This window comes from Hemibagrus wyckioides, linkage group LG04 (genome assembly GCF_019097595.1).
Source record: "Hemibagrus wyckioides isolate EC202008001 linkage group LG04, SWU_Hwy_1.0, whole genome shotgun sequence".
In the NCBI taxonomy this organism is placed as follows: Eukaryota; Metazoa; Chordata; class Actinopteri; order Siluriformes; family Bagridae; genus Hemibagrus; species Hemibagrus wyckioides.
In genome coordinates, this window is record NC_080713.1 from 13,451,969 (window position 1) to 13,479,867 (window position 27,899).

At 40.5% G+C, this 27,899-nt stretch overlaps 1 protein-coding gene across 2 annotated transcripts in view; it reads left to right on the forward strand.

Annotated features, from left to right (window-relative positions):
- reln (reelin) overlaps positions 1-27,899 on the forward strand; it is a 400,453-nt gene that overhangs the window by 142,658 nt on the left and 229,896 nt on the right. For both annotated transcript variants that reach the window (XM_058387966.1, XM_058387967.1), the window contains exons 8-11: positions 8,232-8,283; positions 9,166-9,262; positions 9,610-9,850; positions 10,409-10,554. In XM_058387966.1, the coding sequence (XP_058243949.1) occupies positions 8,232-8,283; positions 9,166-9,262; positions 9,610-9,850; positions 10,409-10,554 (536 nt within the window). The remainder of the gene's footprint in view (positions 1-8,231; positions 8,284-9,165; positions 9,263-9,609; positions 9,851-10,408; positions 10,555-27,899) is intronic.

Here is a 27,899-nt window from a genome sequence, read left to right on the forward strand (position 1 = left end):
ACATGTATTACTTTGACAAGAAATGTCAACTGGCCAAATTTATCAGCATTAAAGCTTCTTCTCTGGATTTTCCGATCATCAAGCTTTTCCCTTTTGCTATAGAAACACTTATTACAGGAATATCCAGAACAGTAAAAGAAGAAAACTACAAAATGGACAAATCCTTGTGGAATGCTGCAAAAAAGCCAATGCAGAAAACAACAAACAACTGCTACAACAACAAACACATCTGTTGCAATTGCAGTGAGGAAGGCCTTGACAAGGAGAACTGTGAAAAAAACATCTAAATGTTAAAATTGCACATGTGATCATTGAGCAGATCAAAACAATGCCCAATGTAGATCAAGGAAAAATTTGCCCAAAATAAAACATTTGCCTCCACAGTAAAAAAAATCTGTGAGAACAAATGATGTCAGACAGACATCACTTAGATGAACATAAACAAACACAAACCACTAACTATAGTAATCTTCTAACAAGCAAGACGAATACTGCAATACAAAGTGAAATTCAATTCAATTTCAATTTTATTTGTATAGCGCTTTTAACAAAGAGCATTGTCTCAAAGCAGCTTTACATGAGAAACAACATAAAAAACAACAAACATATAGACAGACAAACAGACAAACAGTCCTAGATATTATCCCAAGTGAGCAAGCCTGAGGTGACTGAGGCAACTGTGGCGACTGTGGCAAGGAAAAACTCCCTTAGATGGTATGAGGAAGAAACCTTGAGAGGAACCAGACTCAAAAGGGAACCCATCCTCATTTGGGTGACAGTGGAGAGTGTGATTATATTGTGCATTTCTGTACAGTCAATTGTGTGATGATGATACAGCATGTGTAGAATATTTTGTAAATTAATAAGGAGGATGTTGTCATCCACAGCGCTGCTTTGAATACCCCAGTCCTCACAATGTAGAACCCAGCTGGAGCTGATCCATCTCCGGATGCCACTGGGGCCGGCGCAGTCTCTGTATGTCTTGGGATGGGTAGAAGAAGGGAAACAATGGAACAGAATTAGCATAGCTGCCGTTCATGATATTAGCAGCACTAGATGATAATGTGTATTTAATCAGATGTACTGGGGCACAAGGTTATGGGATATGTTAAATGTATGCCAGGCTAAAGAGATAAGTCTTTAGTTTACTTTTAAACTAGGAGACTGAGTCTGAGCCCCGAACACTTTCAGGGAGACTATTCCAAAGTTTAGGAGCTAAATACGAGAACGCTCTACCCCCTTTTGTGGACTTTGATATTCTGGGAACTACTAGAAGTCCGGAATTTTGTGATCTTAAAGAGCGTGGTGGATTGTAACATGTTAGGAGACTGGCTAGATACGTGGGAGCTAAACCATTTAGAGCCTTGAATGTCAGTAGTGCTAATTTATAGTTAATTCTAAACTTAACAGGTAGCCAGTGCTGGGATGATAATATTGGGGTTATATGATCATATTTTCTTGACCTGGTAAGAACTCTGACGGCTGCATTCTGGACTAACTGTAGCTTGTTTATTGAAGATGCCAGACAACCACCTAGTAATGCATTACAATAGTCCAGTTTGGAGGTCATGAATGCATGAGCTAGTTTTTCTGCATCATATACACATAAAATGTTCCTAAGCTTGGCAATATTTCTAAAATGGAAGAAGGCTTTTTTTGTAGTATTGGAAATATGATTTTCAAAGGACAAAAGGATCTAAACCATTTAAAGGCCTGTCCCTGCATTCCTATGTGGTTTTGTAAGCGATCTACGAGAATGTTATGATCTATAGTGTCGACTACAGCACTAAGATCAAGCAGGACTAAAATGGAGATGCAGCCTTGGTCCGAAGCTAAGAGCAAGTCATTTGTGATTTTAACTAGTGCAGTTTCTGTGCTATGATGGGGCCTAAAACCTGACTGAAATTCTTCAAGGATATTGTTTTCCTGTAAGAAGGAGCATACTTGAGCAGACACCACTTTTTCTAGTATTTTTGATATAAACAGAAGGTTTGAAATAGGTCTGTAATTTGATATTTCATCAGGGTCTAGTTTCGGTTTCTTAAGAGGCTTAATAACTGCTAACTTGAGAGATTTTGGGACATGACCTAAATATAATGAGGAGTTAATAATATTAAGAAGAGGCTCTCCAGCTGCATGTATCACTTCTTTCAGCAATTTAGTTGGAATTGGATCTAACAGACACGTTGATTTAGCTGTGGTGATGAGTTTAAAAAGCTCTTCCTGCCCTATACTAGTAAAGCATTGTAGCTTTAAATGTGGGGCTGTAGGCTGGTCTAGATCAATTTAGTAAATCTATAAAAGCGAGTCCTAACGCATCATTAGCATCATCTACATGAATGTTAACGTCTCCTACAATTAACACTTTGTCGAAACTGATCAAAAGATCTGAGAGTAAATGTGCAAACTCATTAAGGAAATCAGTGTAGGGCCCTGGGGGTCTATACACAGTGGCCAGAGCAAGATATAGTAGGGATTTTTTGTGTATGTCAGTGAGTGCAACATTAAGGATGAGCACTTCAAATGAGCTAAACCTGGGTCCTGTTTTCTAAGCAACGGTAAGAGAATTGTTTTACGGGGCTCATGCTTATAGGAATATCCTGATGGAGTAGACTCATTTTTTTCGGTAAGACAGAGTGCGACAAAACTATAATCTGAGACCATTTCATTAATAATAAGTGCTTTCGGTGCAAGGGATCTAATGTTGAGAAGCCAAACTTAAGAAATTGTTTTTCTTTACCTATTTGGCCTTTGTCAGGTTTAATTGTGATGAGATTATTTCGAGAGTTATTAATGAATTTATCCTTTGATCTCACTAATAAAACAGACACAGGTTCTATAGGACGAGCTATGTGTGAACTAATATCAGCCTGGTGAGTTAAACAGTAGTTATTAGAATTGTTATCTGAGTTATGACTTACCAGTCAGATGGTGCGTAGTGTCCTGGAGATGTTTTTCTAGAGGACTGCTGCTCCAGCTCTGCTTGGGTGCAGGCCATCGGAAAAGTAGAGCCTAGGATGCTCCCAGAAAACATTCCAATTATCAATAAATGGTAATTTCTGTTTTCTTGACACCAAGATGGTAGCCATTCATTAAATGCAAATTGCCCACTGAACCTTTCAATTCCTCACTGGAAGGTGGGAAGTGGTCCTGACACGATGATCTTCATCGTGGGCGATGTCTTGTGAACCTTCTCCACCAGGCTCCTGAAGTCCTTCTTCAGGATCTCCATCTGCCTCAGCCTGATGTCGTTCGTGCCAGCATGGAGGACCACAGCTCTGATGTTCTTGTTCAGTATCGCAGGTACCTGTGCAGTGACATCAAAAACACGAGCACCAGGAAGACAGTGAGTGTGCACCTTACCTTTAGCCGCGGTAGCACGGACGTGCCAGATGATGGAGTCTCCGATGATCACCGCGTTGCACTCCGTCTCGCAAAGGGGAGCGAAGCACTTGCGGGTTGAGATCTCAAAAATGGGTGGTGGAGGAGGGGGAGAGGTCCTTGGCTGGGGTATTACTCATGGCTTCCGCTGCTGCTGCATCCAGGCTCCGTGGTACCCCGGCGCCGGAGTGAACGAAACCTGGGCAGGCCGCGTCCTAGGTGCACTGGGCCTGGGCAGAGAAGAACACGGAGTTGAGGTTGTTGGAGTGTTCGTATCACGCTGCGGATTTACCTGGGACAGGTGAGCTTCAGTCCGGGAAGATTCCAGTGTGGCTTTTCGCTGTCGCAGCTGGGCCTGCTTCACCTGTAGGTCGCGAATCTGCTTCTCCACGACCTCCAGCTCCATGTCCACCAAGTGCATCTCGAAGGAATCCTCACCTGCACTCAAAGGCAAACCCACAACCGACATAGTGTTAAAGAGCAGTAGAATAACAGTGATAATTGATGAAAAGCATAAACCAGCTTGTGATAGCTGGGCTAATGGGTTAGCATGCTAATGGGCTAACTGGCTAAAGTGTGTGATCTGGAAAATAAATAAAACTAATGATATAAAAAGCATTTGGAATAAAAATATTATGTGATACTATTAGCTAATAAAGATATTATAAAAAGCTATAATATGGGACTGGGTCTAGGATAGAAATCCAGAAAACTTAGTGAAATTGTAGGTCAGCTTGAAGGAGCTCAGAAAAACACATCTGCACATCTCAACCTAAAACTCTTTCAAATGATACCCATCCCAGTCAGAGGTCACTACCAAGAATCAAAAGTCAAATAAAAAATAACAGAAAAGCAAGCTTTTCAAAACCAAAAGATGAAACTTTAAAGACAAGACAAATTAAAGATGTGGAAATAAAAGAGAGTAGACAACATAGCAGAAGGTAAAACTAGGACTAGGCAAATTTTCTGGAACAGTCATTCATAAAAGAAAAGACAATATTCATCATCAAATCAAAATTATCAGCAACCTACAGCTGACAGCTGTATGACTGATACTACAAAAAACATTCCAATATGTTCTATTACCATTTTACCTGATCTACATTTGACACACATAGACCTAAACAATGTTATCTCTCAGCCCCCATTTTCCTTTATATTAATGGGAGATTTTAATAGCCATATGGGGCAGTAAACATTGTAATACAAAAGGGAAGAAGAATGAAGACTTTATAGTTAACCATAGTTTATGCATTTTAAACAATGGGTCCTCAAATATTTACATTTATCTGTTACAAGGAACAGATAAATCAGATAAATCAGATCAAATCTATAAATTTGTCTCCTGAACTCTTAATAGATCTACCATAGAAAGTATATCATAACCTATGTGAAAGTGACCGCTATCCAATTATCAAAGCTATTAAGGAAAAGAGAGAGAAGAAAAAATTTGCCAATTAAATAATTAAAACTGGTAGCTCTACAATACGCAATCAAACTAAAAATAAATGAGGAAATCTACATCAGGTTATGTATGTAACCTGGCTCCCTGAGAAGGGAATGAGACACTGCATTATAGCTTGATGTTATGGGAATTCCTCTTTGCAGAATGCTTGGAATGTGGCAAGCAACACAGCATCTGTTCCCTTCTCAGGGAACTGGGTTGCATATGTAATCTAGTGTAGTTTCCTTTCAAGGGAACTCAACACTGCATCTTGGCACTACAGGAAGTACAGGAGCAGAACATCAACTAGCCCTGTAGGACATGGGACCCTGGAGTGGGGTCCAAATCCATGCTATAAAACCTAATTAAAGTGTGCTAGAAGACTAGCCTGCTACAACACAGATCTCTCAGAGAGGAACATCTGTAGCTAGGGCACTAAATGAGTTAATACTTCTAGTAGAGTGAGACCTAACACCTAAAAGCAAAACATGCCATGTGCACCTGCTGTCCTGAAACAGCAGAGACCATCCCAAAGGGGGCTGAGATGAAGAATGAATGGGAGCAACATTGGGCACAACTGACATAATCTGACATAGATGCCCTTCTATGGTCTTGCTGGCAAATCGGCATGATTTCACACAGAGCTTCAAACACAAATTCCGCAAAGAAGCATTCCCATAGCATCAGCCATGACACAGTGGAACACAAAAGGGAACTGAACTTTGGCCAGGGATACATATACTCTGATGCAGCTGATTTGTTGCAAAGGCTGCTGCCACTTGTTTGCCAGATTTCTTTGTCTTCAAGAACCACTCTGTATATGTTTGTGTCAGTTGTTTGTCCTATCTGTGTAGATTAGGAAAACAGAAGATATAAAAGAGTGGCAAGGATAAGGAGCAAACAGTTCGAAAGTGAACTGTGTTAAAAAAAAAAGTGTGTGCATCCATGCCCCCATTACATTATAAGGGGGAGACTCACACTCTCTCTACATGGTTTGTGTGGGAGAGGAGCATGCACATGTGGCTCTCGAGGGAGCCATCTGCGTGAACTGCAAAACTTTTCTGCTCTGTAAGCTCCACTACCACTTGGCTGTTTTCTTCAGCCAAGCATCTGTGCTTAGTGGCTTGGGTTCCACACCAACGCATCTCCCAACCGAGTTTGTGGAAACTATGTTGAATGCAATTAGTGCAATCGACATCATCAGGGTCCAGTTCAGTAAATGTCTGACCCAACTTCTGCATATTTTTAATCTCATTAACAATGTTTAGTCAAAACAGATAGTAAAGACTGACATTTCTAAGAAAAAGGTCACTAAACCTTTCTGATTGATTTATAACATCTTTTGTGCCTGTTTTTCTACTAGCCTTACACAGTTGAGTCATCTGATTGACCTGGAACAGATGATGAATGATACACAGAGTCACTGATACAGCTGTCAAAATCTCTGTGTTTCTGTGACATTTGGGCGGTAAATTAAGATTTGTGCATAATCTCACTGGACACCTCACAGCACATCCTTTTACAATATGCGCCTTCAAGTGTGCTGTTAGATATTTAGCATTTTGATGCTTGCGTTCACACACCATCATGCGTGCATGTAACAGTGGTAACAGCCATCCAAACAGCAGTTGTGTACCACCTGTACTTAAGTAAGTTATCTCTAGTAAAAATGTTACTCCAGTAAAAATAGAAGTCTTTATAGAAGTTGAATTTCTACTTGAGTTAAAATACAAAAGTACTTGTAACCAAATGTACTTAAGGAAAAAAAGTACTACACCGGGTTTTGTATGTAACCCGGTTCCCTGAGAAGGGAACAAGATGCTGCATCATGGCTGACACTATGGGAAAGCTTCAATGTGGAAGTTGTGACTGAAGCTCTGTATGAAATTACGCCAATTTATCTGCTCGGGTAGGACATGTGACGAAGCGGAGCGTCTACGTCACATTACTACAGCTTCTACTTGTCTGAAGGAACAACCCGATGCCCGAGGTGTGGCTATCAACATAGCATTTTGTTCCCTACTCAGGGAACCGGGTTATATACGTAACCTGGTGTAGTTACCTTTCAAGGAAACTAGATGCTGCATCATGGCTGATGCAATGGGAACGCCAATACCAATGGCGCCAGGAGATGTCTATCCCGGAGGTAGTGAAAGAGCACAAATGAGCCAGAAGCAAAGCATCATTAGCCCTATAAGACCCAGGACACAAGAGTGGGTCCAGGTCCAGGTTATAGAACCTGATAAAGGTGTGCAGAGAGGACCAACCTGCCACAGCACAAACATCATGGGGGGAATGCCTCTAGCCAGGGTGCTGGACAAGGTGATATGCCTAGTGAAGCGAGCTGTAATCCCATGTGGTGAAGCCACACAGTGCCCCTCATAGGCCTACCATTACCCTGCACAAGGTTTTGCTTGGGGACCGAAATGCTGCTGTTAATGCTGCCAAGGCAGATAAGAAGGGAGAGGACCTATGCCTTGCACTCGAGCAATAGGCATAAATCCCAAAAACCCGAACTGGGCACAGCAGGTGCAGTCTTTCCTGCTCTGCCAACTTGTGGGGCAGAGGGCAGAAGGCAGAAGGCCTGCAGAAAGGCCAGATTACCGGCTTATAGCAGAGCCGTGTTCAGAGTCAAAAACTCCTCAGAGGCTGACTCCATTGGCTCAAAGTGGGCTTGGAGAAGCCCCTCCAGGACAATTGACCATGGGCCAGCCACCCAGATTTTACATGGGGTGGCTCAGGCTGCAGCACTAGCCTTCTTTTCCTGCCTCAGCAGACCAGGCTGGGGCTGGTAGGTACTGGCCTAGCCCTAGCTCCTCACTGCAGCAAAGGGAGAACAGGCCCTTAGGAGACACCAGGATGTCTAAAAGAAAGGTTTGTCCCTTTCTTTTATTTCTGAAAGATTGCCTCTCTGTGGCAACTAAATGCAGTCATGAAATGTCTGATGGCATGGGCAGTCTGCTTTGAGGCACCAGTGTGGTTTATAACTGCACTAGCTTGTTGTGGATAATTTACTGCTGCTGCTCTCTATGAACTATGGGATGAACTTGAGCCTTTAGAGCCTATTGCCAGTAGAGCATACTACATCCTTGCTGATAGCAAAAAAAAAATCTGTCAGGTGACAGAGATGGCTGCAGCTGCAGGTTAAAAAGTTTTATTTTAGCATTTGCAGGCCAAGTCCAAAACACAAGGCAAAGTCATAATTGTAACAGGCAAGGGCCACACAAACACTGAAGTAGATTCAACCTGATTTAGCCTGTTTCTTGTTATTATGTAAGCTGGGCTGCATAAACACAAACAGAACACATGCAAGTAAGGTGAACACATTTGATCACTGCATAGAAAAACGTTTTTTGTCATGGGTAAAAAGTATAGTTTGATATGATATGTTCTATTGTTGGTTTAGATCACAGTGGCTCTTAATACAAGCACTGCTTCAGTACTGCAGTTTGCACTGGGTAAGTAATAACAAATTCTATAAAAACCCAACACATTACTAACAATGCATGTGTGGTAAATACATTTCACATTTGTTTAAAATAGAGGTTCAGCATGAATTAAATGTAACATACAGTATAATATAATGTATTATATCAAGTCAGATCAATCCCTAAATTTAAACAAGCAATTTAACAATTTAATAAATAAAAAAGCAATTATAGAAATAGAATATGGTTAAGAATTAAGACTTGAAAATAAGCCCATGTCTGTAAAAATGGATTAATAATTAAAAAACCTAATAAAAGTTAATTTGTTTTGTTGAATAGATTTCTGGCATTAGGACATTATATTTATGCCTATTTAGCTAAACCAAATAAGCAAACCAAATTCATATTAAGCATGATACATGCTCAGAAATCTGTACAACTATGAATAGTATGCTTAGTCCTAGTGTTAGAATCACCCCTTATTACCATCAACTTACCATGGATATCTCTTCATTATTTAAAATATGTTTAAATTTCCATCTGTAATTTACTTTTGTTTTTTTATCCCCTGTAAAAAAAAAAAAAAAATGTCACAACTAGCCTGCCTTAGAATTTCTCTCATGTACCACATACCCCAGAGCAACTAAGGTTCAGCCATTGATTTTTTGTAGCATGACAGTGTTGAGGACATAAATTTTTCATGGCCAGAATGAGTAGAGAAGGCAGAGTACTCAGAATACCAATGGAGCACAGCCATCTTATTCAAGGAGATGGAAATAATGGGAGGAAAAAATTCTATGGCCTTCAGCTTCTCTTGATGTTAAGACATAAAATATTCAGTTAGTCAGTTATGAGTGTGCTGTTCCATTCTTGGTTGAAATGTATATTTTTGGTGCATGTTTTTTGGTTTAGGCTCTGGATCCTGCCATTTCAGTTATTCAGATCCCAGCATAACTGTCTCCTATAGACTGAGCAATTCAAGTGCCTGGACCACCTTGGAGAAGATCAGGTTTTTCATTAATCCTCTTTGCACAAACATTTATTTCCAGTCCCCTTAGATCTATTACTTCTATCTGCTGATTTGTAATAAATATTTTTTCCTGTGTTGTTTGAGATGTGACTTTCTGTCAGCTGATGTAATCTTTAATCTATGTTAGAAATGAAGGTTTTATTATATAATACTGTATAAAGTATGATTAATATATTGTAAATATAACTTTTATTTTGTAACACTCAACAAATCTAATTAAGTCATTCAAACATGATCTGAAAATCTAGTAACTTTGTGTTTATTACTCAATTAAATTAATGATGAATGAATTAATGAAATTAATTAAAACTCCTTCTCACTTCTAGAGCACCCACAAACAGCAGCACGGTGGTGCATCTACTTACAGTGCCACCAAGCTGCAAGGAAGAGGCTGTGCACCTGAAGTGGTCCCAGGAGGCTGCACTGGGTCCTAATGGCTATGAATCTTGCTGGGGATTGGATAACATACTACTGGTCAACATGGACCACAGACCCACCCTACTGGAGGATAACCTTGACCCTCCTGATACTGCCAACTGGATCTTTTTTCCTGGAGCAACTATAAAGGTTACAGAGAAATATACAGTTTTGAAGGGTTTGTGAATATAGAGAAGTGGTTCCTAAACATGTTGCTCCTACACTCACAGCTTTTGTTATTTAGGTAATTTGTTGGATCAGGTGTGGTAATGCAGGAAATTACCACAGAATATATGGTAGCAATATTCCAGGACATGGACTGGAAAACTAATATACTTTTATAAATGATCTAATCATATAATCATATAGTCCACTACAGAATGTTTGCCATCCTTCATGTTAATTAGAAAAAAATAATATATGACATTTAAAATACATGCAGTTAGTGATATTTGAGTTTTAAATACTGCTACCATACATAAAGATTGAGTTTTCATTTGCTTCAAAGAAAGTAATTCATAAATCTTTTGAAAACGCATATTATCTGAAGTGGACAAATTGATCATCTTACGCAAATTATCAAAGTACATTTTACTAAGCCCTTACTGAGGAAAAGTGCTTAGTCCAGGAGAATGTGATCTGTCATATTCTTAAATAAAACTGGCTAACCTAAAAAAAATTACACCCTCTTTTTTTTTTTATCATCAGCATGCCTGTCAATCAGATGGGAGCTCCATGTATTTCCATGGTGGAAATGGAGTAGGGCATAGCTATGCCTCAACCAGGGACATTGATCTCCATCGAGAAGAAGGGCACCACTACTGGGAGGAGGACTTTGAGAGCCCACCTAATGGGTGAGTGTAGTTTTTATTAAAATCAAGCATAATCACAAGACATAGGAATTCCACTTATGTGGATCAAAATTAGGCAAGATCTACTGGCTCATTAAATTCAGTGCCTTCTCATATGCTAGTGGGGACCATGTTTTTATAACTGTAAAAGGACAATTGATACTTCTAATAATATATATTACATTATTTTTACTACTATTTTTACTACTATTTTTACTATTAATAATATACACCGATCAGGCATAACATTATGACTACTGACAGGTGAAGTGAATAACACTGATTATCTCATCACGGCACCTGTTACTGGGTAGGATATATTAGACAGCAAGTGAACATTATGTCCTTAAAGTTGATGTGTTAGAAGCAGGGAGAAAAACCTCGCTCAAATCCTTATGCTTGCCCATTATTCCTGCTTCTTACACATCAACTTTGAGGACAAAATGTTCATTTGCTGCCTAATATATCCCACGCATTAACAGGTACCATGATGAGGAAATAATCAGTGTAATTCATTTTACATGTTAGTGGTCATAATGGTATGCCTGATCGATGTATATAAACATATTGTCAAGCTTAAATTGCATATTGTTATTACGTTGATAGCATTTTGAGATGGTGCCTTAGAGATAAGGCGCCATCTCAAAATGCTATCAACGTCATACTATAACCTTTACAGGTGAACTTAATTTGACCTTCTCTACACTTTTGAATGCACATGTCCAACTGTTCAGTATTTCAGTACGTTTTGCATAGCTTGCTGTTCTCTAACAAGGTGCGTAACAGCAAAATTCAGAACTGGGGTTTGATCCATGAATCAACCAATACATTTTCTGGTTCAATTAGAATTGGTATTTAAACAGTCCTCTTCATCATGCTGTTCACATTTTGACATCATGAGACTAAGACGACACCTAAAAATTGATCAACAGTACCTCACCATTGCGAGGCTTCAAACAGGATGTTCTCAGAGGGAAGTGGCCACTGAGCTTAGAGTGTCAGAGTGTCATCAGCAGGTTGCAACAGAGATACAGAGAGACTGGAAGAGTCACAGAAAGGCATAGAAGTGGGCGTCCTTTGGCCACATCCCACTTTGATGACTGCTTCATTGTGAACAGTCCCTTGCAGAACCGGATGATGAATGCCACTCAACTCCAGGCACATTTAAGGAAGGTGAGAGGCACCCAAGTGTCACATCAGACCATTCGAAACCGTTTACATCAGCATGGTCTTCGTGCTAGACGACCTGCAAGGATACCTGACCACACTACTAGGCACAGGCATCATCGTCTTGCATGGGCCAGGGAGCATTTACGCTGGACGAGGGACCAGTGGGTCTAAGTGCTGTTCTCTGATGAAAGTCTATTCACGTTGAGCAGAAATGATGGCCGCCAACGATTTTGGAGACGTCAAGGAGAGCACTATGCATCAGCCACTGTTGTCACCAGACGAGCCTTTGGTGGTGGTGGTGTTACAGTCTGGGAAGGTGTGTCTACTCAATACAGAACTGCCCTACATCTTGTGACAAGCCAATACTACCTGAATAACATCATTAATCCAGTCATTGTGCCCTTGCGTGAACAACACAGGCCTAATTTCATCTTCATGGACAACAATGTTCTAGCTCATTGAGGTCGCATCATTAGGGAATGGCTGCTGGAGGCTGGGGTTCCTTAAATGGAGTGGCCTGCACTTTCTCCAGACCTGAATCCCATAGAAAACCTATGGGATCAGCTGAGTCGCCGTGTAGAGGCTTGTAACCCTGCACCCCAGAACCTCAATGACCTGAGGGCCGCCCTTCAAGAAGAGTGGAATGCCATGCCTCAGCAGACAATAAGTCGACTCGTGAACAGCATGAGACGTCGTTGTCAAGATGTAATTGATGGTCAAGGGCACATGACAAATTATTGAGACTTTGACATTTTTTGTTGTCATATACCCACCACTGTTGTTGGTTTTTGTTTCAATAAATTGTTTGAGATGAGGAAATCACCATTGCATGCTTCTACTTAAATGCTCTACTTTCATGATCTAATATCACTGTAGCGTGAACTTTTTATATTTTCCATAAATTTCACCCAAAAGCCAAATATCCTTAACTTTTTGTGAGTAGTGTATATATATATATATATATATATATATATATATATATATATATATATATATATATATATATATATATATATATATTGTGAATACTAAAAAGAATTAATGACAACACAAGCTATTGTCATTCAATTATGGCAAAATAAATATAATATCAGTGTATTAAGGTTGACAAACTGGTCTCTTGAAGCAATAAACAAATGCCTCAGCTGTCTGAAAATGTAATGTTCACTTGTTAAATTGGTGAATGGCATTCATCAATGATGAAGCAGATGGAAAATTGGAATCCATTTGCAAATTCAGTCTGCAATGCAAACAAATCCAAAACACACTCCAAATAAGACAGAAAACAAGAAATAGTGCAATAGGTCAAAACACAGATAAGCAATGAATCAATTAATGAATGAAACAGCTCAATAAAGTATATAAGCTAATAATACTTCAGCATCATGGAACTGTGAAATAACTTTAAATGTCCGACATATAGGAAGTAAGTGAGTGATTTGGAAGTGGTCAAAACTCAGTCGATGGCTCCCTCTGGCGGACAAGAGGGAAAAAATACAGATGGACCGATTCTACATATACACACAAGTACAAATTTAAATCAGTACTTCTGAAACTTTTCAGTCTGAAGGATTTTTTGTTTGATTTGGTTTATGCAAACATTTACACTTAACTTTAGAAATGAAGCCTATTCTGTCCATGAAAGACCAAGATATGCTGCTAACTGATAAATTGAGTTGTACATACTACTGCTACCTACTGAACAGTTCATATGCTGGGTCACTTATGGTTTAAATAGTCTCCACAAAATAGATTTGAATCCATTACAACATGCATAGGGAACTAGAAACAAAATTTTTTGAACTGATTCAAAGAAGAGTTTGAACCTATTTAAATGGAAACATATACAAGTTTGAACATAATCTCAGAAGGTACAGCAGTATACCACAATTTTGCATTTACTATTGCAAACTGCTGTGTGGCTTTACAGTCATCAAATTTTCATAGTCAGGAGATAAACGCATCAAAGCCCATTCTAGACCCGGCAGATTACAAAGGTAAAAACGTTATTTTTACCTAAATAACGTCAGAAAACGCTCACTGTAAGCTTCCAGCAAGCACTGAATGTTCCAATGAAGTTAATATACTGTACACTATGGTTCTTGACATTTTTGATAAAATAATTCCTAATATTACAGGTTTCATATTTCTGTTTTATATTTTATTTTTATAACCATAAACTAGGTGTATAGACAGCCATATAAAAACTAATACAGAATGTTCACTTATAGTTATTTGAAGCTTTTATTTTAGTTACTACAAAAATTCCTACAGCAGGTATAGTTCAGCATGAAGCAACATTTATTACAATGTTTATTAATACAATATAGCAAAAAATATTGCTCTTGCTTTTATGCATCATTGCAGAAATTTTGAGGTAAAACAGTGCTGAATTTTTTATTTTTATTTTTTTAAACCCGTGAGGCCTAGAGTGGTAACATAGTAGGCAAAGGCAAAATGTTCATGCCCACATATGTAATGTTTATGTTCTCCTTTTTTCTCAGTTTATGTACTTTGCCATGTGTGTTTGTTTTGATTCATGTCTTGTCTCCACCCCTGTTTTGTTATTGGTTGTTCCCTGAATGTGTCCTGATGTTTTCCCTTTCTGAACAGTTTTTTTTTTTTATTTAAACCCTTGTGTGGCCTGTCTGCAATGCCAAGTATTAGTGTTGTTTCTGTGTTACCTCGCTAATTTAAACATAATAATGTAATGTAATTTTGTCTTGTCCTAGCAAATGGCCTATAATAGCCTACCATTTCTAATGAATTACCTCCTATTAAATAGCTGTATAATTGTGCGGTTTGTAATACAGTACACAACTTATATGAACTCAATTTATCATTTCAACTGCACAATTAACATAAAACTTATGAAAACATATTCAATAATTCTGCGGCCTTGACAACTACTAATAGTCTTACTTTTGGAACTTGCTTATTTACAAGACATTCTTCGAGATATTCAGCCAAGATTACAGCAAGATCAGATCTGTGGTGAGCCAGACACATCTTGATTGATACAGTATGAGGGTTGCTTGATACAGACAAGTGTAGGCATCTTTGACAGCACAATTAAACAAGATTGTTGACATCATCAGATCCTGCAACTAAGAAACCAATTGTCATGAAAATGAACTGGTATGGGTAAGCTTCTTTTCACAGTCCAACAAATATGTATACAATCTCGATCAAGATGACACTACATACAACTTTGCACATGTTTATTTATAGTGTAGCACTACAAGCTTTTGATGATATACTGGATGGAAATGATGAGCAGTCTGCTAGAAATATTCAAAATAAGCTTCAATCCAGGTTGTAGTTCAGGAAATCAGGAGATGCATTAAAGGTGGACAGACAGCAGAACACCAAGATTGAGGCCCTGAGTAGGGAGCTCTGTGTCTGCAAGGATGCAAAATGTGGATGTGGATGCAAAATCAGCTCTTGTATGTTTAAAAATAACACACACCAGGCCAACATGGCTGTTCTGATGCAGTGAAGAGAGGTGCACACAGCAACAAAGGCACTGAGGGCTAAACCCAACTGTTCCCACCCTCCAATATTAGATTCTCCAACCAAAGTTGCTGCTAGCATGAGTGGAGATTCAGGCAATAGGCATCTTCTTTTGGCACCCCAGTTACAACACTAATGACACCAATTGGAAGTTGCAGTCCCAATCTCCAGTTTTCTTGAATCCCCCTATAATAATATAGTCAGGGATTGCCGGATAGATATGGTTGTTTGCTCCTCCATTCTAATTTACCACAGTTGTTATATAAAGGGACCAATATTTGGGATAGTTCAAGGGGAAAATCTGCCTTGCAGGCACTTTATGTTGAATACCATTTCCTTGATGTTCCCCTTGATGAGCTCTTAATCTCCCTAGGAAACAATGAGTTTAAGGTCTTTAAAAATCATAATTCTAACATCATTTATAATATTCGAAATGTTTTTTTGTGTCCGCGCACATTACTCATGTGCTGCACTTTTTGCCTGCTCACTGTTGGATACCCACTGAGCAATTCAAAAGCAGAATCAGCTATGAAAACAGACAAGAGACTCATACCTGAAGCCAAAGCTGCTAGACATTCTCTGTATCTTGTTATATTAATTGTCTTAATACAGTAACACAAGGACTGCATTCAAGCTCAACTGAAAGGCTGCTTAGCTGACTTACAAGAATACTGTCACACTCAAAACTTGAGGATGGCTACACATTAGACCATTTTATGCCCAATTTTGTGCCTGATTTACCCCTCCAGTGATCATGAGGGTGTGGCCCAATTTGAGGTTTGTCACAACAAATTATTTGTCTAATTAATCTAAAAGTGGTGTCAATACAATTATTTTACTGCTCTTGATTGAATCTGAGCCTCCCCAATCTCAAATTGTAAATAGCAAACATTCCTGATCGGGAAGGCTCTGGAGGAATGCTTACAATCCCCAATGATAGTGGTCTCCTGGTCTGGTCAAATTGTCTGGTGTATACATTTGGAGGATTAAAATTGGATTGAAACTGTCCTTATGTCTGTGGTCTCCCTCATTTTAAAAATCAGTGAAGATTAGAAAATCATCTAGTGTGTAGCAAGCCTTGACCTTGAGTACTCTAGCCAACTGCAACAAAGAACCTTTTTCACCAGATGTGTTAGAGACTTTCTATATTATGACAGGGTGAACAAATTAATATTCAATAAAGAAGGAAAGCCCACTTATTCAAGATTCTATAAACTTGAGTTAGACTATGGCAGTGTTTGTCAGAAAATCATAGGCATCAGACTGTAACATCTCAGTCCATGGAACACTGATCATCTAGATTCTGACTTCACTTCCTTTGTCATAGTTCACTTCCTGTTCATAGGACATTTAAACCATGCTCACATTAGCCATGTTGTGAAGTATTTTTAGTTTGCCTGCATACCAAGCCATTATTGTATTCTTCCTAGAATTGTGGTGTTTGATCTATTCTCTGTTATTTGGTTATGGTTATTTGGATTCTGTTCTGGATTTGTGTCTACTGTCTGGATGTCTATCAATGCCACAGAACATTGTTCAGTATGTTCAAAAACTAGCCAGCATTATAATGAACATTTTATTATTATTTCATCTACATGGAGTGCATGACTGTTTGAACTACAGGATATCCAACAAAATAATCATGTGGGAAAGTTTGGGAAAGAAGCCTGAGTTTCACTGTTGCCATTGCCTCTACTATTGGTTCTTTGTTCTCAAAGAACCACACAGAGTCAGTGATTGAATAGCAAAACTTTAAAAAATTTACTGAGATGAAAAGGGAGTATTTATACAGAAGAAAGGTGTAATATTCAGTGTTATGTATAGGTAAACAAAACACGTCAGCAGAAACAGATGTGGCAGTTGACCTGTTCACTGGCGGTTTGGTGAGCTTATTATGAAAATGGTCATGTAAATTACAGAAGAAGAAAGTGTCAGCAAGTGTTTGTGTTCAGCACTCACACCAATCATGATAAAATGCTTCGAGAGGCTCGTCAAGAGGCACATCAAAACACAGCTACCACCCTCACTGGACCCCTTGCAGTTTGCGTATCGTCCTACTCGTTCCACGGATGATGCCATCACCACAATCCTCCATCTTGCCCTCACACACCTGGACTATAAGGACACAAATGTATGAATGCTGTTCATAGACTTCAGTTCAGCATTCAACACAATCGTCCCTTAGTAGCTGATTGAGAAGCTGAGCCTGCTGGGCCTGAACACCTCTCTCTGCAACTGGATCCTGGATTTCCTGACTGGGACACCCCAGTCAGTCCGGATCGGGAACAGCATCTCCAGCACCACCACACTGAGCACTGGAGCTCCTCAGGGCTGTGTGCTCAATCCACTGCTGTTCACTCTGCTGACTCACAACTGTGCAACAATGCACAGATCCAACCACATCGTCAAGTCTGCCGATGACACGACCGTGGTGGGTCTCATCAGCAAGAATGACGAGTCAGCTTACAGAGAGGAGGTGCAGCAGCTAACAGCATGGTGTAGAGCCAACAACCTGTCTCTGAATGTCGACAAGACTAAAGAGATGGTTGTTGACTTCAGGAGAGCACAGAGTGACCATTGTCCACTGTCCATCGACGAATCCTCTGTGGAGATTGTCAAGAGCACCAAATTCCTTGGTGTTCATCTGGCAGAGAACTTCACCTGGTCACTCAACACCAGCTCCATCACCAAGAAAGCCCAGCAGCGCCTCTACTTCCTGAGGAGGCTGAGGAAAGCCCATCTCCCTCCCCCCCATCCTGACTGTGTTCTACAGAGGGACCATCAAGAGGGTCCTGAGCAGCTGCATCACTGCCTGGTTTGGGAACTGCACCGTCTTGGATCACAAAACCCTTCAGCGGATAGTGAGGACAGCTGAGAAGATCATCGGAGTCTCTCTCCCCTCTGTCAAGGACATTTACACTGCACGCTGCATTCGCAAAGCTAACAGCATTGTGGATAACCCCAAACACCCCTCACACACATTCTTCACCTTTCTGCCATCTGGAAAGAGGTAGAGCATGATAGAGGTAGAGCCCTAAAGAGCAGTAAAGAGGTAGAGCATCGGTAGAGCCCTCACAACCAGAGTGTTGAACAGTTTCTTTGCTCAAGCTCACACGACAGTCACACTTTAAGGCCACACATTCCAGAGGTCAGAGGGTGGTCCTGTCCAGCAAGAAGCCAGACCTACTTAGTTGTATTGTAGTGGAAGTGCTACATATGTGTTGTTGTCTAGGTTATGTACGGATTGCCTACACTACAGAAATTTATTGAAAAATACATGGTAACAACAAAGAGGCCAAATGATGATCACATCGACTGGTACAATGAAATACAACATCCAGTAGCATTATGCATTGTGAAAATCAGACATATTGTGAGCAATTTCTAAAGAAAAACCATAGGCCAAATTTCCCACCATGCTACTGCTGAGGCATAAGTATACAGTATCTCACAGAAGTGAGTACACCCCTCACATTTTTGTAAATATTTTATTATATCTTTTCGTGTGACAACACTGAAGAAATGACACTGCTACAATGTACAGTAGTGAGTGTACAGCCTGTATAACAGTGTAAATTTGCTGTCCCCTCAAAATAACTCAACACATAGCCATTAATGTCTAAACCATTGGCAACAAAAGTGAGTACACCCCTATGTGGAAATGTCCAAATTGGGCCCAATTAGCCATTTACCCTCCCCGGTGTCATGTGACTCGTTAGTGTTACAACATCTCAGGTGTGAATGGGGAGCAGGTGTGTTAAATTTGGTGTTATCGCCATCACACTCTCTCATACTGGTCACTGGAATTTCAACATGGCACCTCATGGTAAAGAACTCTGAGGATCTGAAAAAAAGAATTGTTGCTCTACCTAAAGATGTCCTAGGCTATAAGAAGATTGCCAAGACCCTGAAACTGATCTACAGCACGGAGGGCAGGACCATAAAGCAGTTTTACAGGACAGGTTCCACTCAGAACAGGCCTCGCCATGGTCAACCAAAGAAGTTGAGTGCACATGCTCAGTGTCATATCCGGAGGTTGTCTTTGGGAAATAGACATACACTATATTGCCAAAAGTATTCGCTCACCTGCCTTGACTCGCATATGAACTTAAGTGACATCCCATTCCTAATCCATAGGGTTCAATATGACGTCGGTCCACCCTTTGCAGCTATAACAGCTTCAACTCTTCTGGTAAGGCTGTCCACAAGGTTTAGGAGTGTGTTTATGGGAATTTTTGACCATTCTTCCAGAAGCGCATTTATGAGGTCACACACTGATGTTGGACGAGAAGGCCTGGCTCTCAGTCTCCACTCTAATTCATCCCAAAGGTGTTCTATCGGGTTGAGGTCAGGACTCTGTGCAGGCCAGTCAAGTTCATCCACACCAGACTCTGTCATCCATGTCTTTATGGACCTTGCTTTGTGCACTGGTGCACAGTCATGTTGGAAGAGGAAAGGGCCAGCTCCAAACTGTTCCCACAAAGTTGGGAGCATGGAATTGTCCAAAATGTCTTGGTATGCTGAAGCATTCAGAGTTCCTTTCACTGGAACTAAGGGGCCAAGCCCAGCTCCTGAAAAACAACCCCACACCATAATCCTCCCTCCACCAAACTTTACACTTGCAGTCAGACAAGTACCGTTCTCCTGGCAACCGCCAAACCCAGACTCGTCCATCAGATTGCCAGATGGAGAAGTGCGATTCGTCACTCCAGAGAACGCATCTCCACTGCTCTAGAGTCCAGTGGCGGCGTGCTTTACACCACTGCATCCGATGCTTTGCATTGCACTTGCTGATGTATGGCTTGGATGCAGCTGCTCGGCCATGGAAACCCATTCCATGAAGCTTTCTGCGCACTGTTCTTGATCTGAAGGCCACATGAAGTTTGGAGGTCTGTAGCGACTGACTGCAGAAAGTTGGCGACCTCTTCGCACTATGCGCCTCAGCATCCGCTGACCCCACTCCGTCAGTTTACGTGGCCTACCACTTCGTGGCTGAGTTACTGTCATTCCCAAACACTTCCACGTTCTTATAATACAGCTGACAGTTGACTGTGGAATATTTAGGAGCGAGGAAATTTCACGACTGGATTTGTTGCACAGGTGGCATCCTATCACAGTTCCATGCTGGAATTCACTGAGCTCCTGAGAGTGACCCATTCTTTCACAAATGTTTGTAAAAACAGTCTGCATGCCTAGGTGCTTGATTTTATACACCTGTGGCCATGGAAGTGATTGGAACACCTGATTCTGATTATTTGGATGGGTGAGCGAATACTTTTGGCAATATAGTGTATGAGTGCTGCCAGCATTCCTGCAGAGGTTGAAGGGGTGGGGGGTCAGCCTGTCAGTGCTCAGACCATACGCCGCACACTGCATCAAATTGGTCTGCATGGCTGTTGTCCCAGAAGGAAGCCTCTACTAAAGATGATGCACAAGAAAGCCCGCATACAGTTTGCTGAAGACAAGCAGACTAAGGACATGGATTACTGGAACCGTGTCCTGTGGTCCGATGAGATCAAGATAAACTTATTTGGTTCAGATGGTTTCAAGCGTGTGTGGCAGCAACCAGGTGAGTAGTACAAAGACAAGTGTGTCTTGCCTACCGTCAAGCATGGTGGTGGGAGTGTCATGGTCTGGGCCTGCATGAGTGCTGCCAGCACTGGGGAGCTACAGTTCAGTGAGGGAACCATGAATGCCAACATGTACTGTGACATACTGAAGCAGAGCATGATCCCCTCCCTTCAGAGACTGGGTCGCAGGGCAGTATTCCAACATGATAACCACCCCAAACACAACTCCAAGATGACCACTGCCTTGCTAAAGAAGCTGAGGGTAAAGGTGATGGACTGGCCAAGCATGTCTCCAGACCTAAACCCTATTGAGCGTATGTGGGGCATTCTCAAACGGAAGGTGGGGGAGGGCAAGGTCTCTAACATCCACCAGATCTGTGACGTCATCATGGAGGAGTGGAACAGGACTCCAGTGGCAACCTGTGAAGCTCTGGTGAACTCCATGCCCAAGAGGGTTAAGGCAGTGCTGGAAAATAATGGTGGCCACACAAAATATTGACACTTTGGGCCCAATTTGGACATTTCCACTTAGGGGTGTACTCACTTTTGTTGCCAATGGTTCAGACATTAATGGCTATGTGTTGAGTTATTTTGAGGGGACAGCAAATTTACACTGTTATACAGGCTGTACACTCACTACTTTACATTGTAGCAGAGTGTCATTTCTTCAGTCTTGTCACATGAAAAGAAATAATAAAATATTAACAAACATGTGAGGGGTGTACTCACTTTTGGGAGATACTGTACATACATTATAAGCTTATCACTTACTTTCTAAGCAATGGTTTAGTCTATCAGGATCACAATGTAAGCAAGTTCTAGAATGGGAGAAAAAGTGTGAGTCAGCTGCTCTGTAAGTAGACGGAGAGAGGCAGAGACATTATCATGCATAATGTTCAACTTTTACGTTAGTGTTTGAGTATAATTGCCAACAATCACCTCCATGTTATCTGAAAAGGAAACACCAGGATTACTTTTAGTCAAAAGGGTAAGAAATGTCCTGAACATAATTAATCAAAGGGAAACATTTTGATTTTATGATTTTAATTGTGGTTTCATATGACTTTGACAAAGAACTTTCACCCTGAATGTTAGCTCCAGCAAAAATCAAGCGCGCATTGATTAGAAATTTGGCAGTTTCAGTGACATTTAGAATACAACATTATTTGTTGAGTTTAATGTGGCCCTGAAGGCCGCAAATCAGTCCGTCCTTGTCTAAAGGCAAACAGTTCTCCAAAACAAAAGTTCCTATTTCATAGCCTGTGTTAAGAGTAAAGATATGTCAATATCTAGTTGAGTCAAAATGTGCGTAAACAGAGAAAATACAGTGGCTGGTTTGTGCCCTCTTTGGCAGCCCATTTTCATTAACTACAGAATTAGTACAAGCCATTTCAGAATCTCCTGGGTTGTGACCCCTGATCTTAACAACAGCTAGACATTTAGGTACCATTAAGGCCTCTAAAAGATCAGAAACCAGTGTAGCATGTGAAATGGGCTTTCTATCAACAGCTTTAAAAGCATGTGTCTTCCAAATTTCACCAAAATTGTGAGCTACACCAAAAGCATATTATGAATCAGTATGCAGTGCTGTGAAAAGGTTATTGCCCCCTTCCTGTTTTTCTTTCTTTTCTTTTTTTTTTGCATATTTGTCACACTTAAAAGATTCAGATCATCAAACAAATTTTAATATTACACAAAGATAATGCAAGTAAATACAAAATGCAGTTTTTAAATGATTATTTCATTTATTAAGGGAAAAAAGCTGTCCAAACCTGCCTGGCACTATGTCAAAAAGTAATTGCCCCCTAAATCTAATAACTGGTTGTGCCACCCTTGCAGCAACAAGTGCAGTTAAGCGTTTGCAATCACTGGCAATGAGTCTTTCACATCACTGTGGAGGAATTTTGGCCCACTCTTCTTTGCAGAATTGTTTTAATTCAGCCACTTTGGAGGGTTTTTGAGCATGAATGGACTGTTTATGGTCAGGCCACAGCACCTCAATCAGATTTATGTCTGGATTTTGACTTGGTCACTCCAAAACCTTAATTTCGTTTTTCTTGAACCATTCAGAGGTGAACTTGCTGGTGTATTTGAGATCATTGTCCTGCTGTATAACTGAAGTGTGCTTGAGCTTGAGGTCACAAATGGCAAGGTGTCCCGGTCCTAAAGCCCCAGACCATCACACTACCACCACCATGTTTGACTGTTGGTATGATGTTCTTTTTATGAAATGCCATGTTGGTTTTAAGCCAGATGTAACGGGACATACCTTCCAAAAAGTATATAACATTATACAACGTTAACATAATACAAAATATTTGCCCAAAAGTCTTGGGGATAATCAAGATATTTTTTGGCAAATGTGAGACAAGACCTCTTTTTGGTCAGCAATGGCTTTTGCCTTGGAACTCTCCCATGGATGCCATTTTTGCCCAGTCTCTTTCTTATTGTTGAATCATGAACAGTGACCTTAATTGAGGCAAGTGAGGCCTGCAATTCTTTAGATGTTGTTCTTGGTTCTTTTATGACGTCCTGGATGAGTCGTCGTTCACCACTGTTACAAGTTTTCTCCATTTTTGGATAATGGCACTGACTGTGGTTCGCTGGAGTCCCAAAGCCTCAGATATGGCTTTATAAAATGGCCTTTCCAGACTGATACATGTCAACTATTTTGTTTCTAATCTGTTCTTGAATTCCTGTAGATTGTGGCATGATGTGTTGCTCTTTAAGCATGCTTTTTAAGTGATTTATTGGTTCATCAGGTCTGGCAGTAATCAGGCCTGGGTGTGTCTAGTGAAATTTAACTCAGCTTTCTAAAATATTGTGGTTAATCACAGTTCTTTCATGATTTAACAGGAGGGGTCAATTAATTTTTCACATAGGGCCAGCTAGGTTTGGACAGCTTTTTTCCCTTAATAAATGAAATAATCATTTAAAAACTACATTTTGTATTTACTCGCATTATCTTTGTGCAATTTGTTTGATGATCTGAATTTTTTAAGTGTGACAAATATGCAAAAAAAAACAAAAAAAAACAGGAAGGGGCAAAAATCTTTTCACAGCACTGTAAATAGTTACTACATCTTGAAACAAACAACATGCCCTTGTTAAAGCAACAAGTTCGGCAGCTTGAGCTGAGTACAGTGAGCTTCATCTACAACATGAGGGAAAGAACAAATGGTTTACTGGTTGATAGTGAGATTTTGTATGGCACAGATGATAGTTTCATCACCTCAATGATGCTGTACGGTCATGTGTTTTGTATAATATGCTATTAAGAATGCTGACTATCTGATATGGTGCATGTAGTGTAAGTGGGTATGAAAGGACAACTCTTTCAGCATCTGAGACCAGTAGAGCAGAAACAGCAACTGAATGCAAACATGTAGGCATACCTTGGACCACAGGATTGAGACATTTAGAAGGATATGCTACTGGACAATAAACACCACCATGCTCTTGGGCCAAGACTCCCACGGCTGTGCCCCCAACCTTGGTGACATGGAAATGAAATAGAATGTTGTAGTCAGGAGTTAGGCAGCCCTAGAGCTGGAGCAGATCTCAGGGATTGGTTGAGGTTAACGGAAAGAGTTTGTCATTTCTTTAGTCCATTCCACAGTATCAGGCATCTGTCTTTGAGACAAGCATATAAATTTGCATATAAATTAAAGAAATTAATCAGTCCCAAATAACTGAGGATATCTTTCTTTGTTTTGGGTGGATGGACCTCCATTATGACTCTCATGTGATCAGATGAGAGTTTGCACTGTCCTTGGCAGAATCTGCAGATACTGCACCAGAGGATAACAGAAATGTTTTGAGAGCTAGAAGTCATACTGGGCCAGGTGTGTGAGGAGAACCTCTTCTACAGAAGTCTCCAAAAGCAGAGAGTCATCTGTGTATTTCAGTAGAGAACAGTCTTCTGTCAGGACGAATGATGACAATGAAAATTGTACCATGGACAAGAATACACCAGGTGAATCGATGAACCCTTGATGTGTGCTTATTCAGGTGTATTGACATTGTTTGAATGTAAAGGCAAACATTAGCTGCAACTGCTCAAAGACAGGGATACTGGAAAAGGCACTACAGAGATCAAGGATAGTAAAATGATTATGATCATTGCAGATAATATAAATTAAACGTCAGTCACAATTGTGCAAATACGTTACACTATTCTGTATCATTGTACAGATGGCGTAAGGATGGTGAGGATGGATTGACAACAAATCTATGATAAAAGAGAATTTCAGGATCATCTGGACTATTTTTAGTGAGTATGTTTTAGGACCGGTGACAGGAACAGTTAATACAGTGATACCTCGGTGTTCGACCTTAAGTCTGGTCGAATACAGATTTGGTCGAAAACCAAATTATTTTTCCCCATAGGAAATAATGTAAAATGAATTAATCTGTTTCAGTTCGATGGTTGATCTCACAACTTTCTTCTTGGCAACAATGATGCCTGATTTACCCTTTGGCTACTGAAATTATATCACAAAAGATAATGTGGGGTTATAACAAAAGCACTACAGTGCTTTCTGAACAGATGACCCAGGTAAACTGCTTCATCTCTATTGTCTAAGCCATTCTGGGCCTTGCAGGGAACTGTCCAGCTGTTCCTGACATAACCCCCCCTCTAAGGCGAGGCTCCTGAAGCACCCACATTAAAACTGAACGGCGCCCCAGGGGTTAGCGGGAGATGTAGTCCATGATACAGGGGAGATGTGAGGGGAGATGCAAGGCACGATGTAGTTCATAATGCAGTCTATGGCGATGCCCCAGGTCCCAGGGGCAAGTTGACATCCGGCCTGGGCAAAAGATGGGAGGGAAGCATCTTCCAACTTGTGGTGCCGAGTGGCGTCCTCCACGGAAAGTCCATCATGGGGCCACGTCCCCAGCTGGCAAGGTGGTGGAACCACGCTTCCATGGGGTCCAATAAAAGGGGGGGTGCCCCCTGAGACATGGGATCGAGCGGCATCCTCAGGCGAACTTCATCGCAGAGCAGCGTCCTTGACCTAAACAAGGATGGAGGCACCTCCCTGGGGAAACAGGGAAAGGAATCCGCCAGATGTCATCCACCAGATGTCCAGGGCTCTAGCCAGCAAACTGCAAATCCTTGCCGGAGACAGAAACTAGCTGGGAATCCTGCTGGGTCTTAGAACGCAGCCAGTCATTCTGTCATGACCGGACACCCCCGCCTTGTGCAGGGCGCGAACCCAGACCTCCGTGGAGGTGTGTGCACTGGCCCGCCATGGATACAGACCCAGATACAGGATTCAAATAAGCGCTGCTTTATTAACATAAACACAAGACATGGGGTAGACTAACCAGGCCCTCTCCGGGCCTGGCAGGGAACTGTCCAGCTGTTCCTGACAATTAGATAAACATGTCAACCAATCAGCTTTAAACATGCATTTGATACAACTTGCATTAAACTTTATCAGAATAGATTGCTAAATATGTTAATGTATGGTGTGTTTATGATCATATCTTTGCAAGTAATGGCTACAGCATCAACTGCCAACAACTGCCAGCATCCATTTTTTGCTGTGTAGAGCTGAATCCCCTACAAAAAATAAATAAATAAAATAAATAAATAATTGTGTGTGTGTGTGTATATATATATACACTGTGTTCGTCTGAAAGAAGAAATTCATGTACACCATCATTTACTTATCCTTGTTATTTTATATTTTAAGCAAAATGTTACACATGGAGAGCCATGAACCATCCCTTTAACGTTGCTAAATCATGAATTAAAGGCTCTAACCAAGCATGATCAATCTTGATGTAGAAGGAAGTGAAAGCCTGGTCTCTGCCGGAGTTGTTGTGACCTAAACACACACATACACAGACACACACAGTTTTTCTAACTGTTACTTATCAATTATATAAATGAAAAAAGGATACTTACATCAGCTAAAAGGAACAGTGATTCCTCCTTTTCTTTAAAATGGGCCATTATCAACAGAACAGCTGCAAGGCCTGGGTCAACATCTCTGCCCTCTGCAATCTATTGGTGAAAGGAAGTCTTTGAGGTCATCTGAGGTGACATATTGGAGGTCATCGTCTGTTTTCACACCAATTCTCATCAATACATTTTATGTGGTTCCTTTGTATGTAGCAGTTGGTGTCAAGAAGGCCTTGCATCCTTACAGCTGCTTGAATGCAGGTGTTGTATATGTGACTGTGAAACTCATCTTCTTCACCTATTTGCACATTTGGAGGAAAGATGGAGGCAGCACTCAAATAGGCTTGCATTAATTGATGTCTTTCAGCTAGCGTACTCCCTAGGTTTTTGAAATTTCGCATTTTTCTAGCGCACTGTTTAAAATAGTTATGCTTACTTTCAAATCGTAAACTCCATAGTCTAATCAGTGGTCTGAAATTAATTGTGCAGAGAGGCTTTTAAACGAGCATGGACATTCAGAAACTGCACACGAAAACATGATTAACAAAGGCATATAATGTCTCCACAGAGACGCCTCAGTGTTTGCATATGAACATTGCGGGTTCTACACTAGCAATAAATGCATGCTGCACATTTATATGGGGTAATAAGTTAACAGCAAGTGATTATATAGAGATTAAAAATTACAACGAAACAACTCAAAATAAACCCACAAAAGATTGGTCTGTTGGCTAACAGTTCACATGAACACTCACATGCACCCAACGTGGTCAAACTCACGACAGAGACCCGTTTATGCTCACACTTCATAGGTAAATTATTCTAAAAAAAAGGAAAGAAAGAAATATGAATTTTCTCACAGAAGTTAAGTTTCCACTACAAAGTTCTCTAGCTCTCTGAGCTTGCCTCTACACCATAAGGTCACTGCACATCATTAAGTGATGCACAGATGCATTTTGTTTTGTGTTATTTTATTATTTTTAATTAATTAAACCAAAATAATAATATATAAGAGAAATATAGAATTATTACAGGAATATTTGTACACATCTTTGCAGCTGTCAGGTTCTTGCATCTGTGTCTTGGTTTTCTTCTTCTTCCAGGCGTGAAACAAATGCCTTTCTGTGATTGGTCAGGTTTCGCTCTCTCAGTTTTTTTTACTGTATTTCAATTTACAGTAA